Below are 15,938 nucleotides of genomic sequence, written 5' to 3'. Positions count from 1 at the left end.
TCATACCATATCTATTACAACAGCTATTCAATTTAGTCAGAGAATCTTGCAGACTTGTAGCGGATTTATTTAGAAGTATAACATCATCCGCATAAAGCAAAGAGCTGACATTAACATCTCCAATTTTGATATCAGGTTTAATACCACTTTCGTTCATAATGTGATCCATATAGATAATGAATAACAGAGGGGATAATGTACATCCTTGTCTCACACCAGATTTAACATTAAACCATCTTCCTGTACTTCCTTCAATTCTAACTGCTGACTTACAACTCAAATAAAGACTAATTATTTGAGTTGTGTTGCTTGATATAATGCCTCATTGACACCATATAACTGCAGCATATTGAATAGCTTCTCTCTTGGCACCTTATCATATGCCTTTTCCAAATCGACAAAGCTTAAATACAGATCTTTGTTATATTCCCATGCTTTCTCGACTATTTGTCGTAAAGTGAAGATCTGATCCTGACAGCCTCTATTTGACTTGAATCCAGCGTGTTTTTCACCAAGCTTTTCTTCAACAATTCTTCTCAACCGTTTCTCAAGTATACTTGCATAGATCTTGCCAGGAACACTCAGTAGGATAATACCTCTGTAATTCTCACATTCAGTTTTATTTCCCTTTTTATATATGGGTACTATGAGAGCTCTACTCCAATCATCGGGAATTCGTCCTTCTGTCCAGGCTTTCTGAACTATGCAGTGCAGCCACTGTAAGACTTTTATACCACCATACTTCAGTATTTCTGGTCGAATATCATCTACTCCTGCTGCCTTTCCACATTTCAAGCCTTTGATGGCTTTTTCTACTTCAAGTATGGATATGTATTCCTGACTGCATGCCTGGTCAGTGTTTTTTATCACTGTGCTGTCATCACTGCTTGTTTCATTTAGCAGTTTTTCAAAGTAATTATTCCATACTTCAAGGATATCTTTTTCTCCTGTTTCCATGTCACCTTTATCATCTCTAATTCCTTTTACAGCACTCTTTCCTCCATTCCTAAGTTTCTTCAACAACCTCCAGAATATTTTGACACCTTCTTGATATTTATTTTCTATATTCTTGCCAAAGTCCTCCCATGACTTTTATTTAGCTAGTTTTACACACTGTTTAGCTTTCTTACATTTGTCTCTGTATTCTGTAAGAGTAAAAGCTGACTTGTTTGCCAGGAACTTTTGATATGCTTTCTTCTTTTCCTTCACTGCCTCTTTAACTTCCTGTGTCCACCAGGGAGTTCTGATTTTTTTTATCCTTGCACACAACCTCACCACATGCCTCTCTGGCAGAATCAATCAATGTTTTCTTCAGAGTTTGCCACTGAATCTCCAAGGTTTGATTCCTGTTCTCAAACTCTTTCGTTTTCTTTTCAATAATCTTTCTGTATTTTAGTCTACAGTTCACATCTGAGAGCTGCTCAACTTTTATTCGCTTTAAAACTTTCTTACATGTTATTCTTTTCAATATGAAATTCAATTTTATCCTGCTCAAGACTAAATAGTGATCACTTCCAATTTCAAATCCTCTGTACACTCTGGTGTCCTGCACCAGGGAGAAAACATCACTATCAACAATAACATAGTCAATGAGACTTTTCTTATTCCTAGCCTCTTCTCTCCATGTGAATTTGTGCACATTTTTATGTTGGAACATGGTGTTAGTAATAACCAGTCCATGTCCTGAGCAGAAATCCAACAGATATTTGCCATTATTATTAGCTTTGCTCTTTTCTCCAAATTTTCCCAAAATATTTTTATATGTCTCACAATCATTTCCTACTCTGCTATTTAGATCCCCAACAAGGACCAACTTTTCCTTTTTCATTGTGTTAGTTGCTTTTTCTAAAGCGTCAAAAAATTCCTCTACTTCTACCTTAGTAGAACCGTCTGTGGGACCATAGGCACAAATAAGTCTCATTGTCCAGTTCCCCATTCTCATATTTGTCCACATTACTCTACTTGAGACTGACTGCCATTCAAGAAGATTAGCCTCGTATTTTGTGTTGAATATTATGGCTACTCCTTCTTTTCCTTGATTGTTATTGCCTGAATATAACATTTTGTATTTATTGCTCAGAAAAATCTCACCAGTTTCAGTCACCCCTATTATGTCGATCTGGTACTTATCTAATTCCTCAGCTAGCTCCATTTCTTTGCCATTCAGGCTTCTTACGTTGATAGTACTGATCTTTAACTCTGGTGATGTTGAGTTGGGGTTTGTTTTCAGATTTGTTCCAGTAGCTGACTTTTCGCTGTTCGCCCTGGTTCCCTGGCGAAAACAACGGGGGGCCTTGTTTAACCGGGCGACGCCCCAGCCGGCATAAAATTTTGTCATGTTGCACCATCGTTTTTTTATTTTGGTTTAACCAATAAGAATACAATTTGGTCGGCTAAATCCCAAATTGCCAGCCCATCCTCGTTCGTTCAGTATCAAAGTAGATACCCAACAGGGTGCGCCATGAGAAGGTGAGGATTGGACATTAGGTCAGAAGCCCTGGTCGGTTCTCCGCATTCCTTTAAAGGCTATGTGGAGGTCTCCTCTCAGTTATACAGCTTTGACAAACAAAGTGCATAACTTTACAATTACTAACACAGTTCTGTGTTAGTAATTGTAAATTTATGCACTTTGGTATAATGAGTATTCAATGATATATTATATTAGTGGCATAATGCTAGAAGAAGCTGACAAGACTAGGGATCTTGGAGCTTTAATGGACAGGAATTTAAAATTCAGGGACCATATAGCAAATATTTCAAATACAAACCAGAGGATAATTATAATTGCATGGGCACCTCCATAGAGTCCTAAGACTCATCGTTTGTTGGTTTACAATGCTGAAATGAACATTGACCTCATCTGGGCTATTGTGCACAGATTTAGTCTCCTGTTTTTCAAGGTGATGCAGATACAGTGGAGGGAGTATTAAAAATGATATTCATTCTATGGAATGTAAATTTTTTTGTAGATCTCCCATACCCAAGAGGTTGGTTAATCAACTTGTAGTAATTTATTTACTATGGGTAGTGGGTTGAGAAAGGAGAAATTTGTTTACATTTTATTTAATGGAGGAAGGAAACCTCCACATAGCCTTTAAAGGAATGCGGAGAACCGACCAGGGCTTCTGACCTAATGTCCAATCCTCACCTTCTCGTGGTGCACCCTGTTGGGTATCTACCTGGATACTGAACAAACGAGGATGGGCTGGAAATTTGGGATTTAACCAATCAAATTGTATTCTTATTGGCATAAACCAATATAGAAAATGATGGTACAACATGACAAAATTTCATGCCGGCTGGGGCGTCGCCCACCTCGTTGTTTTCGCCAGGTCAACCAGGGTGAACATCGAAAAGTCAGCTACTGGAACAAATCTGAAAGCACACCCCAACTCAACATCACCAGAGTTAAAGATCGGTACTATCAACATAAGAATCCCGAATGGCAAAGAAATGGAGCTAGCTGAAGAATTAGATAAGTACCAGATCAACATAATAGGGCTGACTGAAACAAAAAAGACAAAAACTGGTGAGATCTTTCTGAGCAATAAATACAAAATGTTATATTCAGGAAATGACAATCAAGGAAAAGAAGGAGCAGCCATAGTATTCAACACAAAATATAAGGCTAATCTTCTTGAATGGCAGTCAGTCTCAAGTAGAGTGATGTGGGCAAATATCAGAATGGGGAATTGGACAATGAGACTTATTTGTGCCTATGGTCCCACAGAAGGTTCTACTAAGGTAGAAGTGGAGGAATTTTTTGATGCTTTAGAAAAAGCAATTGACACAATGAAAAAGGAAAAGTTGGTCCTTGTGCCTCAGCTACTTAGGCACGATTTTTAGTGAAGATGGTAAATTAAATATGGAAATAGACAACAGAATCAACAGAGCTGGTATGGTAGGCTGTCAACTGAATAAATTCATATGGAATAAGAGAGAAATTAGCCGGAACACTAAATTAGCTGTATACAAGACAGTGTTCAAACCAGTTTTAACTTATGGATCTGAGAGCTGGGTCAGAAGTAAAACACTTGATCATAGACTAGAGACCGCAGATATGAGAGTCCTGAGAAAGATTAGAGGCATGAACAGATGGCATCAATGGCAATATCATATTAAAAACAAGGATATTAGGAAAGAACTTGACATTGTCAGCATCCAGGAATGCGTTAGCAGAGCTAATCTCAGAATGGGCGAGGAAAGATTAGCAAAACAAGTGTTCTCTGCCAGGTTGGCAGGAAAACGACCCAGAGGAAGACCAAGATATAGGTGGATTGATAGGATACAAAGTGCCTTAGACAGTAGAAATATAACATCTGATAATGGAGTCTTGACAAGTAATAGACTGATTTGGAGGAAAATTGCAGATAGGAAGTTAGTAATGATGTAAATTTTTCATATAGTACTATCATATCCTGTACACCCCTTGAGGGTACGTGTCAGGAATTTGATGATGATGAGGAAAATAATTGAGTTGTACTGTGAAGGGATATTGGGTGGCAGTTGCATATGTTCCAATGGATTTAGTACAGAGTGGAGGAATTTTTGATGTTATTTCATATGAACAATTGCCATGGAAACATTTATAAACCATACTGTTCATATTGCAGAAACCAATGCCTGTGTAAAAGCGGGTAGAATGAGCTGGTAAGAAGTGGGTTATTTATCAATCTGATTGCCCTCTTTCTTCTACATTGTGCCACCCTAATTGTGTGAGAGCAGTATTAAATGACTGGGCAGATTTGCAATTTGTATAAAGTTAACAGCTCTTCAGAGGTGAAGTAATGCCTTAAGCAAAAGAGAAATTCTAGTTTTTTGGAAGCTGAGTTGGCAATAGTTGTCATGTGTTTATGCCAGGAGAGGCTTAGTGTCAGGATGATTCCAAGAAGAGAATCTCATCTTGTCTAGAGATATAAATGTTGAGTATCACTGGAAAAAATGGTTCTTTTTTTATTGTGAGAAATAAGACAGAACTGGGTTTGGCTAGCAGTGAAATTGATGAGATTATCTGAGCCCCATTGGAGGATGGCTTGAAGATCAGAATTGAGTGCAGTGGAAGTTGATGTATATTACTATTACATGACACCTCCAGGGAGTCCAAAGACTCATTGAGGTAGGACACCTGCCCTACATCTCTCTGTCTCCACCATTCAATCCACCAACTACAACTAACTGCAACCACACCAACACCATCTACCACCCATCATCACCACTAGTATTTTCACAGACAATCACAAACATCCATGCCCACAGTGGGATTCGAACCTGCAGCCTTTTTGGCTGGAGAGTGGATACACTAACCACTCGGCAAAAGAGAAATTCTAGTTTTTTGGAAGCTGAGATGGCAAGGAGAGGAAGTTAAATAGCTCAGAGTGGTTGGTAGCATTAGGGGAGCAATAGAGTCAGCAAATAAATTTGACTGATTGGGACAGGAAGATTTTCAACCAAAGAAAGTCAGAGTTGGGCAATTCTAAGTTGGGTGTTCTTTGGCATGGTATGTTAGAGCAGATGTATGCACAGGTGCCACCCTTGATGTCGAGAGGAGTCTTCTCACCCCACTCCTCCCAGCATTATTCATCTCAGGTTGAGTAATGCTGGGAGAAGTGGGGGTGAGAAGATTTGGGTCTCTGTCAGGAAGAGTAAGTGGGGTTTGGTAAACAAGTTGAGGCCGTGGATGTCGAAGTGAATATATAAGACTGTGGGTCATATATTTGACCAGAAGGGGCATTCACACTTCCTCTGCAGTGCCTGATTTCTGCACCAACTTTCCTTGTTTGTAGTCGATGATCCAACTGTCGTCTCCATGTTGGCATTTGTCTCAAAGTTGTTTTTGTAGTTGATGTGCTTGCTCTCTCTGGGCAAAAGTTAGGTCAGGCCGACTCCATATGTACAATACAATTGGGAGCAAATATCATGCAAATGCTTACATGTGGCTGATATTTGAGTAAATAAACTGACTTGATGCACTCTAAGTACTTATGGATTGTGTAGAAGTAATTATCTCCTTAGTACTCACTGCCATGATTTCCATGTACTGTCTATTTTGGAAAAAAAAGCACTTGTCATAACGATAAAATATGGGGGTACAGATTTTGAGTAACCTAGTTACTCAAAATCTGTTAGTACTCTAAATACATTCAGAGTACTAATAGGTGATAGTGCCCCCTATCACTTATCCAATTGTGAGGAAAGATCAAGAATTTGTGGGCTGCAGACTTGAGCAAATGGGAAAATAAAGGGGTGGTATGATTGGGACTTATAAATGTCTGAAATTGTCATCTAAGATACCAGTGGATGGAATTTTTAACTTTTATGGAGAGTGGGGTGAAGTTGAAAGTCATGTATGGTAGCTGAGAATGAATATAGTTAAGAAAGGGATAAGAACTAGATTTTTCTCTCATGAAGCATTTGCATGATTGGAATGGCTTGCCTTTAGAGATGGTGAGTATAAATTCAAGATATGCAGTCCTTTCTTTTAGTGTTCCATGGTGATCAGCATTCATTTTACAAATTATGGACTTTACAACAGTGTTATAAATAACTCCAGGGTGGGCCAGCAGATGGAGTGGGTCTTTGGATGAGTTGAGTAAGCTTTTTAATTTTGAAGGAGGTTTAAAGGTGGCTTTGAGGTTGTATTTAAATCTCAAACCTCCTTTAAAGCCACTTTAAACCTCCTGCAAAATTAAAAAGCTTACCCAACTCATCCAAAGACCCACTCCCTCTGCTGGCCCACACTGGAGTATACCGTATTTATTGCACCTGTAATCTACCATATATAGTGGAAACAGGACGCACAATTCCTATCAGACAAAAGGAACATAAACGACACATTTAATATAATAACTATGGTGAAGCTGGCCTTTCTGATCATGCCCTAAACACTACATAGAATTGACTGGAAAAGCACCAGTTGTTTACATTACACCAAAACATGGTATGAACGCAAGTTTAAGGAAGCCTGTGAGATTCTTATCAACCACCGCAATCTGAACAATAATGATGGCTTAAAAATCCCAAGCATATGGAATGCACATGTTCTACCCACGGAACTTTTCTCCCTAAGAGCTAACTATAAAGGACTGTAGATAATCCAGAATCTTAAATCTAATATAACAATTGTCATGGTAAAAAATAGGACATCATTGAGGCTTTAGAAAAAGCAACTGACACAATGAAAAAGGAAAAGTTGGTCCTTGTTGGGGATCTAAATAGCAGAGTAGGAAATGATTGTGAGACATATAAAAATATTTTGGGAAAATTTGGAGAAAAGAGCAAAGCTAATAATAATGGCAAATATCTGTTGGATTTCTGCTCAGGACATGGACTGGTTATTACTAACACCATGTTCCAACATAAAAATGTGCACAAATTCACATGGAGAGAAGAGGCTAGGAATAAGAAAAGTCTCATTGACTATGTTATTGTTGATAGTGATGTTTTCTCCCTGGTGCAGGACACCAGAGTGTACAGAGGATTTGAAATTGGAAGTGATCACTATTTAGTCTTGAGCAGGATAAAATTGAATTTCATATTGAAAAGAATAACATGTAAGAAAGTTTTAAAGCGAATAAAAGTTGAGCAGCTCTCAGATGTGAACTGTAGACTAAAATACAGAAATATTATTGAAAAGAAAATGAAAGAGTTTGAGAACAGGAATCAAACCTTGGAGATTCAGTGGCAAACTCTGAAGGAAACATTGATTGATTCTGCCAGAGAGGCATGTGGTGAGGTTGTGTGCAAGGATAAAAAAATCAGAACTCCCTGGTGGACACAGGAAGTTAAAGAGGCAGTGAAGGAAAAGAAGAAAGCATATCAAAAGTTCCTGGTAAATAAGTCAGCTTTTACTCTTACAGAATACAGAGACAAATGTAAGAAAACTAAACAGTGTGTAAAACTAGCTAAACAAAAGTCATGGGAGGACTTTGGCAAGAATATAGAAAATAAATATCAAGAAGGTGTCAAAATATTCTGGAGGTTGTTGAAGAAGCTTAGGAATGGAGGAAAGAGTGCTGTAAAAGGAATTAGAGATGATAAAGGTGAAATGAAAACAGGAGAAAAAGATATACTTGAAGTATGGAGTAATTACTTTGAAAAACTGCTAAATGAAACAAGCAGTGATGACAGCACAGTGATAAAAAACACTGACCAGGCATGCAGTCAGGAATACATATCCATACTTGAAGTAGAAAAAGCCATCAAAGGCTTGAAATGTGGAAAGGCAGCAGGAGTAGATGATATTCGACCAGAAATGCTGAAGTATGGTGGTATAAGAGTCTTACAGTGGCTGCACTGCATAGTTCAGAAAGCCTGGGCAGAGGGACGAATTCCCGATGATTGGAGTAGAGCTCTCATAGTACCCATATATAAAAAGGGAAATAAAACTGAATGTGAGAATTACAGAGGTATTTCCCTACTGAGTGTTCCTGGCAAGATCTATGCAAGTATACTTGAGAAACGGTTGAGAAGAATTGTGGAAGAAAAGCTTGGTGAAGAACAAGCTGGATTCAGGCCAAATAGAGGCTGTCAGGATCAGATCTTCACTTTACGACAAATAGTCGAGAAAGCATGGGAATATAACAAAGATCTGTATTTAAGTTTTGTCGATTTGGAAAAGGCATATGACAAGGTGCCAAGAGAGAAGCTATTCAATATGCTGCAGTTATATGGTGTCAATGGGGCATTATATCAAGCAATACTTAGTCTTTATTTGAGTTGTGAGTCAGCAGTTAGAATTGATGGAAGTACAGGAAGATGGTTTAATGTTAAATCTGGTGTGAGACAAGGATGTACATTATCCCCTCTGTTATTCATTATCTATATGGATCACATTATGAAGGAATGTGGTATTAAACCTGATATCAAAATTGGAGATGTTAATGTCAGCTCTTTGCTTTATGCAGATGATGTTATACTTCTAAATAAATCCGCTACAAGTCTGCAAGATTCTCTGACTAAATTGAATAGCTGTTGTAATAGATATGGTATGAAGGTCAGCAATAAAAAGACAAAGACAATGAAAATAGGCAGAATCATTGAAAATGTCAACTGTGTTGTGAATGGAGAACCTGTGGAACAAGTAAAACATTTCAGCTACTTAGGCACAATTTTTACTGAAGATGGTAAACTAAATATAGAAATAGACAACAGAATCAGCAAAGCTGGTATCGTGGGAAGTCAATTGAATAAATTCATATGGAATAAGAAAGAAATTAGTCGGAACACTAAATTAGCTGTATACAAGACAGTGTTCAAACCAATTTTAACTTATGGATCTGAGAGCTGGTTCAGAGGTAAAACACTTGACCAAAGACTAGAGACCGCAGATATGAGAGTCCTGAGAAAGATTAGAGGCGTGAACAGATGGCATCAATGGCAATATCATATTAAAAATGAGGATATTAGGAAAGAACTTGACATTGTCAGCATCCAGGAATGCGTTAGCAGAGCTAATCTCAGATGGTATGGTCACTTAAATAGAATGGGAGAGGAAAGATTAGCAAAACAAGTATTCTCTGCCAGGTTGGCAGGAAAACGACCCAGAGGAAGACCAAGATATAGGTGGATTGATACTGTACAAAGTGCCTTAGACGATAGAAATATAAGATCTGATAATGTTGGAGTCTTGACAAGTAACAGACTGATTTGGAGGAAAATTGTAGATAGGAAGTTAGTAATGATGTAATTTTTTCATGTAGTACTGTCATATCCTGTACACCCCTTGAGGGTACATATCAGGAATTTGATGATGAACTATCTACATGAAAGAATGTTTCTCTCATGTTATCTTAAATAGAATTTAGCTTTGAGGTAGTTTCCAAATATTTAATTAATTTTTAATTTTTATCTGTTATTGTTTTTTTCCCACTAGAGGTCATGCCAGTAGAATAACTGGTGATCAAATCATTGTTTCTTTAGCTTACTGTGTGAAATGTAACTGATTGTCCTTGTATATTTGTATATACTCCATCGATAACCTTAATATGAAGGTCGAAATGTCATGGAATTAAAATAGTTATTTATAACATGGTTGTCAAGTCCATAATTTGTAAATTGAATCAAGATATGCAGCTTTCCTGGAGGTCTCTTGTAATAAAAATTATATATATCCTGTGTATAGATACTGTATATACCTTATCCATGCAGAAAATTACTGTACACACACACACACACACACACACACACACACACACACCCTTCAGTTATCCAATCACAGCAAGAAAGAAATTTGCAGGTTTGATAATTAAAGGATTTGATAACTGTGCTAGAAGTTGTTTAATATACATTAACCTGTTCAAAGGTCAGTTAAAGATTTTGTCTTATAAAAATTGGAATAATTGAGCAATCACTGTGTGTGTGTGTGTGTTCTCATTGTACTTTCTTGAGAAATGCAAGGTAGGATAGTGTAAAATTTTAGACGTGAAAGAAAGTATTTCATATATATTTTATTTATATGATCTTCTTCATAGGACCTTCAAGATCTGATGGATCCTTCCAGGAATATGTGCAAGTACAGAAATCTCCTTACTAGTGAATACAGTCAGCCACCAATGGTATCACTCTTATTACTTTAATATATTTAATCCATTAATATAAGTTACTTTCATAAAAGCTACAAGAAATCAATTAAATTAGTGTAAGATAATTCGGTGTCTCCTTATAATCTGAAGGGGATTCATTCCCTAGTTAACCAATAGTTTTGCACAAATTCAATTTATTTCAAAGTAAAGTTTTAAATACAAATTAGCCCATTTCTTCTTCTCTCTGAAGCTCAATAATTGTGACCTTTCCTTCAGAGACTGAGCCTTTTTTTTTGTCTGCCTGTTGATAGTCTTCCTCCAGTGATTCTATTCAAGACTATATTTGGTAATCTTTGAGAGAAAATTCTCTAGAGTTTTCCAAACCATCTTAATTACTGTTCAAGAATTATAGCTATGATATCTTCTCTATAGTTTAATTTGTGTTGAGTGTCCATGTCTCAGCTCCATATGTTGCTGTAGGTATAATAATGCTTTTATAGAGTTTTAGTTTGAGGTTTTTTGAAATGCTGTTAATTTTCCATATTTTGTTTTATTTATTCATATTAGACCATCCTTTGTTAAGTCTGTATTTTACTGCTTCTGTGTTGAGGTTGTGAGTAATAATATTACCATAATATGTAAATTGCTTTATTTGTTCAAGCATATGATTTTCTAAATTTATTGAAATTTTTTCCTCATCTTTTCCTATTTTCATTGTTTTAGTTTTGCTTAGATTTAATTTCATTTAATTTAAAACTATCTCTACACTTCTCCATAGCTAAAGTAGGCAATGACATAAAGCAGCTTTATTATTGTGTTTTAAATGTAAATAAATAAAAGGATCAAATTGTATGTAATGTCTTAAGACTATTATTATTATTATTATTATTATTATTAAGGCCTCCAAGGAGTCAAAAGACTCGTCGCAGGAGGTCCTTCCTTGGAAACACGTCTATCAAGACTCATCGTGGGGAGGTCCCTCCTAGGAAACACAAAGTCTATCATACTCCTTAAACTCATTGACCATCCTCGCTTTCATCACTCTATCAGGCAATGCATTCCACGGTTCAACCACCCTCTATGCAAAGAAACCACTCCTCACCCTCTTGCTCACAGTTTCCCATAGCAATTATGTTAGAAAAAAATGATTTTTAAAAGTTATCCTAAACTATTTTATATATCCCTAATATGTAAAGTATGTTAAATAATATCCCTTACTGGCCTCATTTAGCTGAGTGGTTAGCATATGAACTCTCCAACCAACAGGCTACAAGTTTGAATCCTGATGTGGATGTTTGCAATTGTCCTTAGGTGAGAGATGATTTTCATCATTCAGTGTGAGACCATTTCCCTGCTTACTGGGGGCTTGAATTGACTTGAAAAAGTTCCATGTTTGGTCTGTAGAGCAGAGGTTTGGATTATGTAAATATATAAAAGAATACAAAAAATATATGAAATTGATTAAAAATAAATAAATAAATAAAAATGTCCATCCACAGTTCTAATGTATAGATTTACCTTTCATGAGTGGGAGTCACAAAAAGATTAGGGGGTGGAGATGGATCAGTTTCAGATGTGATCCTTTTCATATTGAAATGGTAGCATTTTCAAAATGTAATCATCCAAAAAAAATATTATGTTAATATTAATGTTAAATTTCTTTAACAACTTATATTCCAAAAGTTGGAATCAGAACTCGTAACTTTCACTTGACAGGCTGTTGTTTTATCACTAGCACCTGAGGTACATTAGTTTGAAATGCTAAGAAATGAAGCAAGAAATGATAATTATCATTTTAAGTTTGGAAATTGTCTGGCTTAAAGATCCGTTAGCATCAAAATGTTGTCACTTATTGTCCCACAGGTCTGCAGAACATCCAAAAATTCACAATCAGGACTTTTTGTTGCAACTAATTATAGGTACTGTACATTCACTGCCATATACATAACGCTACAAAATATTTAGCTAATCTTTTCTTTTAGGCTTACACGGTGATCTGAATGCATTTTTGAAAATTATGGAGACAACTACCGTGTTTGAATAAAAACTTTAGTTTAATATAACTAAAATCTATTCGACATTTAGACCTTTATGTCAAGGTCATCTTCTGGAGCATACAACTATACACAGGAAACACGCTACACTACAATCAAACTGGTTTGTTAAAGACACTGACCAGCTGCTACAACAATTCTTGGCCTGACCTCTGGTGGAAAAAAAATATATATATAAAAATAAAAAATAAATAAAAAATAAAAATTATACATCAACACTAGAGTCCTATTATGAGTGTTATTTGTTGGTTGTAGAAATACATTGGGCACAACAACAAGTATCTATCTATATACATATATTAACATCATGTACACATTCCAGCCAGTTGGTATGGAATGGTTTCTAATACTAGCTGAGGATTGGCTAGAGTCCTGACTTATACTGGATCTTATATATTAGGTAGGCTGAATGTGTGCCATCCAGATCCTTGGAATTTTCATACCAATCTTTGTTGTTGATATTTGGGTGGTTTATCAGGATTTCACAGGCTTCCTTAAATTTCCTTTCGTACCCGGTTTTTGTTCGGTGTAAAGAGCAGGTACTTTTCCAGTTGATTTGGTGTAAGGTGTTGAGTGCATGGTCTGAGAGGCCTGCTTCACCATAATGGTTATATTTAATGTGTCTAATGTGTTCTTTCTTGAGTATAGAGATTGTCCGTCCTGTTTCACCAATGTACGGTAAATTACAGGTGCAGCGGATGCAATAGACTCCAGGATGTGCTAATGGGAGGAGAGGATCCTTAGAGGAGTTGAATATGGTTTTAAGTTTAGTGGGTGGTTTAAAAGTGGCATTGAGGTTATAATGTTGTAGGATTCTGTTGATTTTTTCCGATAACCCTTTAATGTATGGGATGGCTATGGTTTTACTGTAATCTAGATTCGTTTTTGTTGTAGTTTTATGGAGTATTTTATTAACAGTATTTTTGTTATAGCCATTATTTATGAATGTGTCATTGATGATTTTTAGTTCTTGTTTCAGGGCTTGCTGGTTAGAGCAAATTGTTGTAGCTCTGTTTTTAAGGATGTTAATGACTCCATATTTTTGTGATGGGTGGTGGTATGAATTAGCATGTATGTATTGGCCAGTGTGTGTCGGTTTTCAGTAGACCATGAAGGATAGACTGCCTGAAGGAAGATGTGTGACTAGTGTGTCTAGGAACAGGAGCAAATTTTGGTTTTCGATTTCAATGGTAAATTGTATGCATTCGTGTTGCTTGTTCAGGTGGCTAAGGAATGTGTTTAGCGTTTGTCGCCCGTGCGGCCAGATCGCGAACACGTCGTCAATGTATCTAAGCCAGACGGTCAGTCTTAGCCTGGCGGAATCAAGAGCCCTTTGCTCAAAGGTTTCCGTATAGATGTTAGCGATTGGGGGGGGGGGCGAGATAGTGGTGAGCCCATGGCTGTACCTTCTTTCTGTAGGTAAAATTTGTTTTGCCGCACGAAGTAACTGGACTGTAGTACGTGGGCAAAGAGGGCCGTAATGTCAGACGGAAATTTGTTCTGTAGTAGAAGAATTGTGTCATTGATGGGGACATTAGTGAAAAGGGCAGAAACGTCGAAACTGACTAATAAGTCATCTTTGTCGAGTGTTATGTTTTTAATTTTGTTTATAAAGTGTTGTGTGTTTTTTATGTAGGAGGGGGAATGACCTACCAACTCCTTGAGTGTTGCCGCTAATTTCTTGGCCAAGTGGCGGAATCAAGTGACTAATTTCTTGGCCAAGTGGTAATTAGGACTGTCTATTCCTTCCACGATTGGTCGAAGGGGCACATTTTGTTTGTGTATTTTCGGAACCCCATATATTCTGGGGGGTGGGTGTAGTGGGGTTTGAGTTTTCTAACCATGTTTGGTGGCCAAGAAGTGACAGACTTGAGTAGTTTCTCTGTTTTATCCTTTATCCTTTTTGTTGGGTTATAATTTACCATTTTATATGTGTTGTTATCGGCTACTAGTTGATTCATTTGAAGTACGTATGTTGACCTGTCAAGGATAACAGTGGCATTGCCTTTATCTGCTTTCATTATTATTATGTTTTGTTTGGCTTTTAATGATCTAATTGCTGCTAATTCTGTTTTTGTGAGGTTGTTCTATATGGTTTTCTTAGTGTTCAGGATATTACTAGTTTCTAGTCGTATTTTATCTGCTATATTGTTAGGTAGGGACCTGATGCCTCTTTCAATGTGGTAGATAAAATCCAATTTGTTTACCTTTTTAGGTGCTATTGCGTAGTTCAGTCCTTGATTCAGTAGTGTAAGTTCGCCATTGTTCAGGGTGTGGCGTGATAGGTTAATCACATGGTTCTTGCTTGTCGTTGGTTGGTCGCTCCTTGTTTGTTGTTCATTGTTGGTGTTTATCGGGGAGGAGTCCTGTGATTGTCCACCATATTTTGCCGTTGTTTCAAACTGTGGAATTTCGTCTTGAGTTTTTCTTTATTCTTTTCCAGAGTATATTTGGCCGAATTGTCAATAATTCTTTCAAGTACTTGTAGAATGTCTGGATTAATATAGTTCGATAGTTCGGATTGTAATTTTGAAACCGGATTTTGTGTTGTAGCTAGGTTTTGGTGGGCTGTTTGAATCTGTTCTCTAAGCATTGCTTTTTCTGTGCGGTCATAAATACGGAGTGCCTTAGCGGACGTAAATTTCTTTTTTTAGCCTGATGCAGATTGGAATAAAGTTATTGTCTCTGCATCTCTTTAAATCATCTTTTTTCCACCAGAGGTCAGGCCAACAATTGTTGTAGCGGTTGGTCAGTGTCTTTAACAAACCAGTTTGATTGTAGTGTAGCTTGTTTCCTGTGAATAGTTGTATGCTCCAGAAGATGACCTTGACATAAAGGTCGAAACGTCAAATGTAGATTTTAGTTATATTAAACTAAAGTTTTTATTCAAACACGGTAGTTGTCTCCATAATTTTCAAAAATGCATTCAGATCACCGTGTAAGCCTAAAAGAAAGGATTCAGATCATCCATGGAAATGATACCCACAAGCGCTGCAATTGCTATGGTAAGCTAAAGATTCGTATTTCTCTCTTGATCAATCGGCTGGCCTTTTTAAAGAGATGCAGAGACAGTAACCTTATTCCGATCTGCATCAGGCAGATCGGAATAAGGTTATTGTCTCTGCATCTCTTTAATCGGAATAAACTGCTGTCTTTACAGGCCAAAAATATTATTATTATTTCACTCTCCATGGAGTTGGCAGACTCATCGTGAGGGTTGGGGAGGGGTCATTAAGCTGATAACATATTTATTATACTGAATCTTAAAATCCTTAACACTCCTTGCATTAATAACACATTCTGGTCATGTGTTTCATTCACAATTCTCCATGTAAAAAATCTACTCCTTGCACCCCTCTTCACC

At 37.0% G+C, this 15,938-nt stretch overlaps 1 protein-coding gene across 7 annotated transcripts in view; it reads left to right on the top strand.

Moving 5' to 3' along the window:
• The window catches only part of LOC150099532 (rap guanine nucleotide exchange factor 6-like), a 486,813-nt gene that overhangs the window by 365,613 nt on the left and 105,262 nt on the right, over positions 1–15,938 (top strand). For all 7 annotated transcript variants that reach the window (XM_090404032.1, XM_090404034.1, XM_090404030.1 and 4 more), the window contains one exon: positions 10,470–10,553. In XM_090404032.1, coding sequence (XP_090260158.1) covers positions 10,470–10,553 — 84 coding nt within the window. The remainder of the gene's footprint in view (positions 1–10,469; positions 10,554–15,938) is intronic.

Source organism: Typopeltis vanoorti, chromosome 14 (assembly GCF_054136105.1).
Source record: "Typopeltis vanoorti isolate ZY-2024b chromosome 14, IOZ_Tvanoo_1.0, whole genome shotgun sequence".
NCBI classification, from domain to species: Eukaryota; Metazoa; Arthropoda; class Arachnida; order Uropygi; family Thelyphonidae; genus Typopeltis; species Typopeltis vanoorti.
The sequence above is the reverse complement of the archived record's forward strand: the minus strand, read 5'-3'. Positions and strand labels throughout refer to the sequence as shown.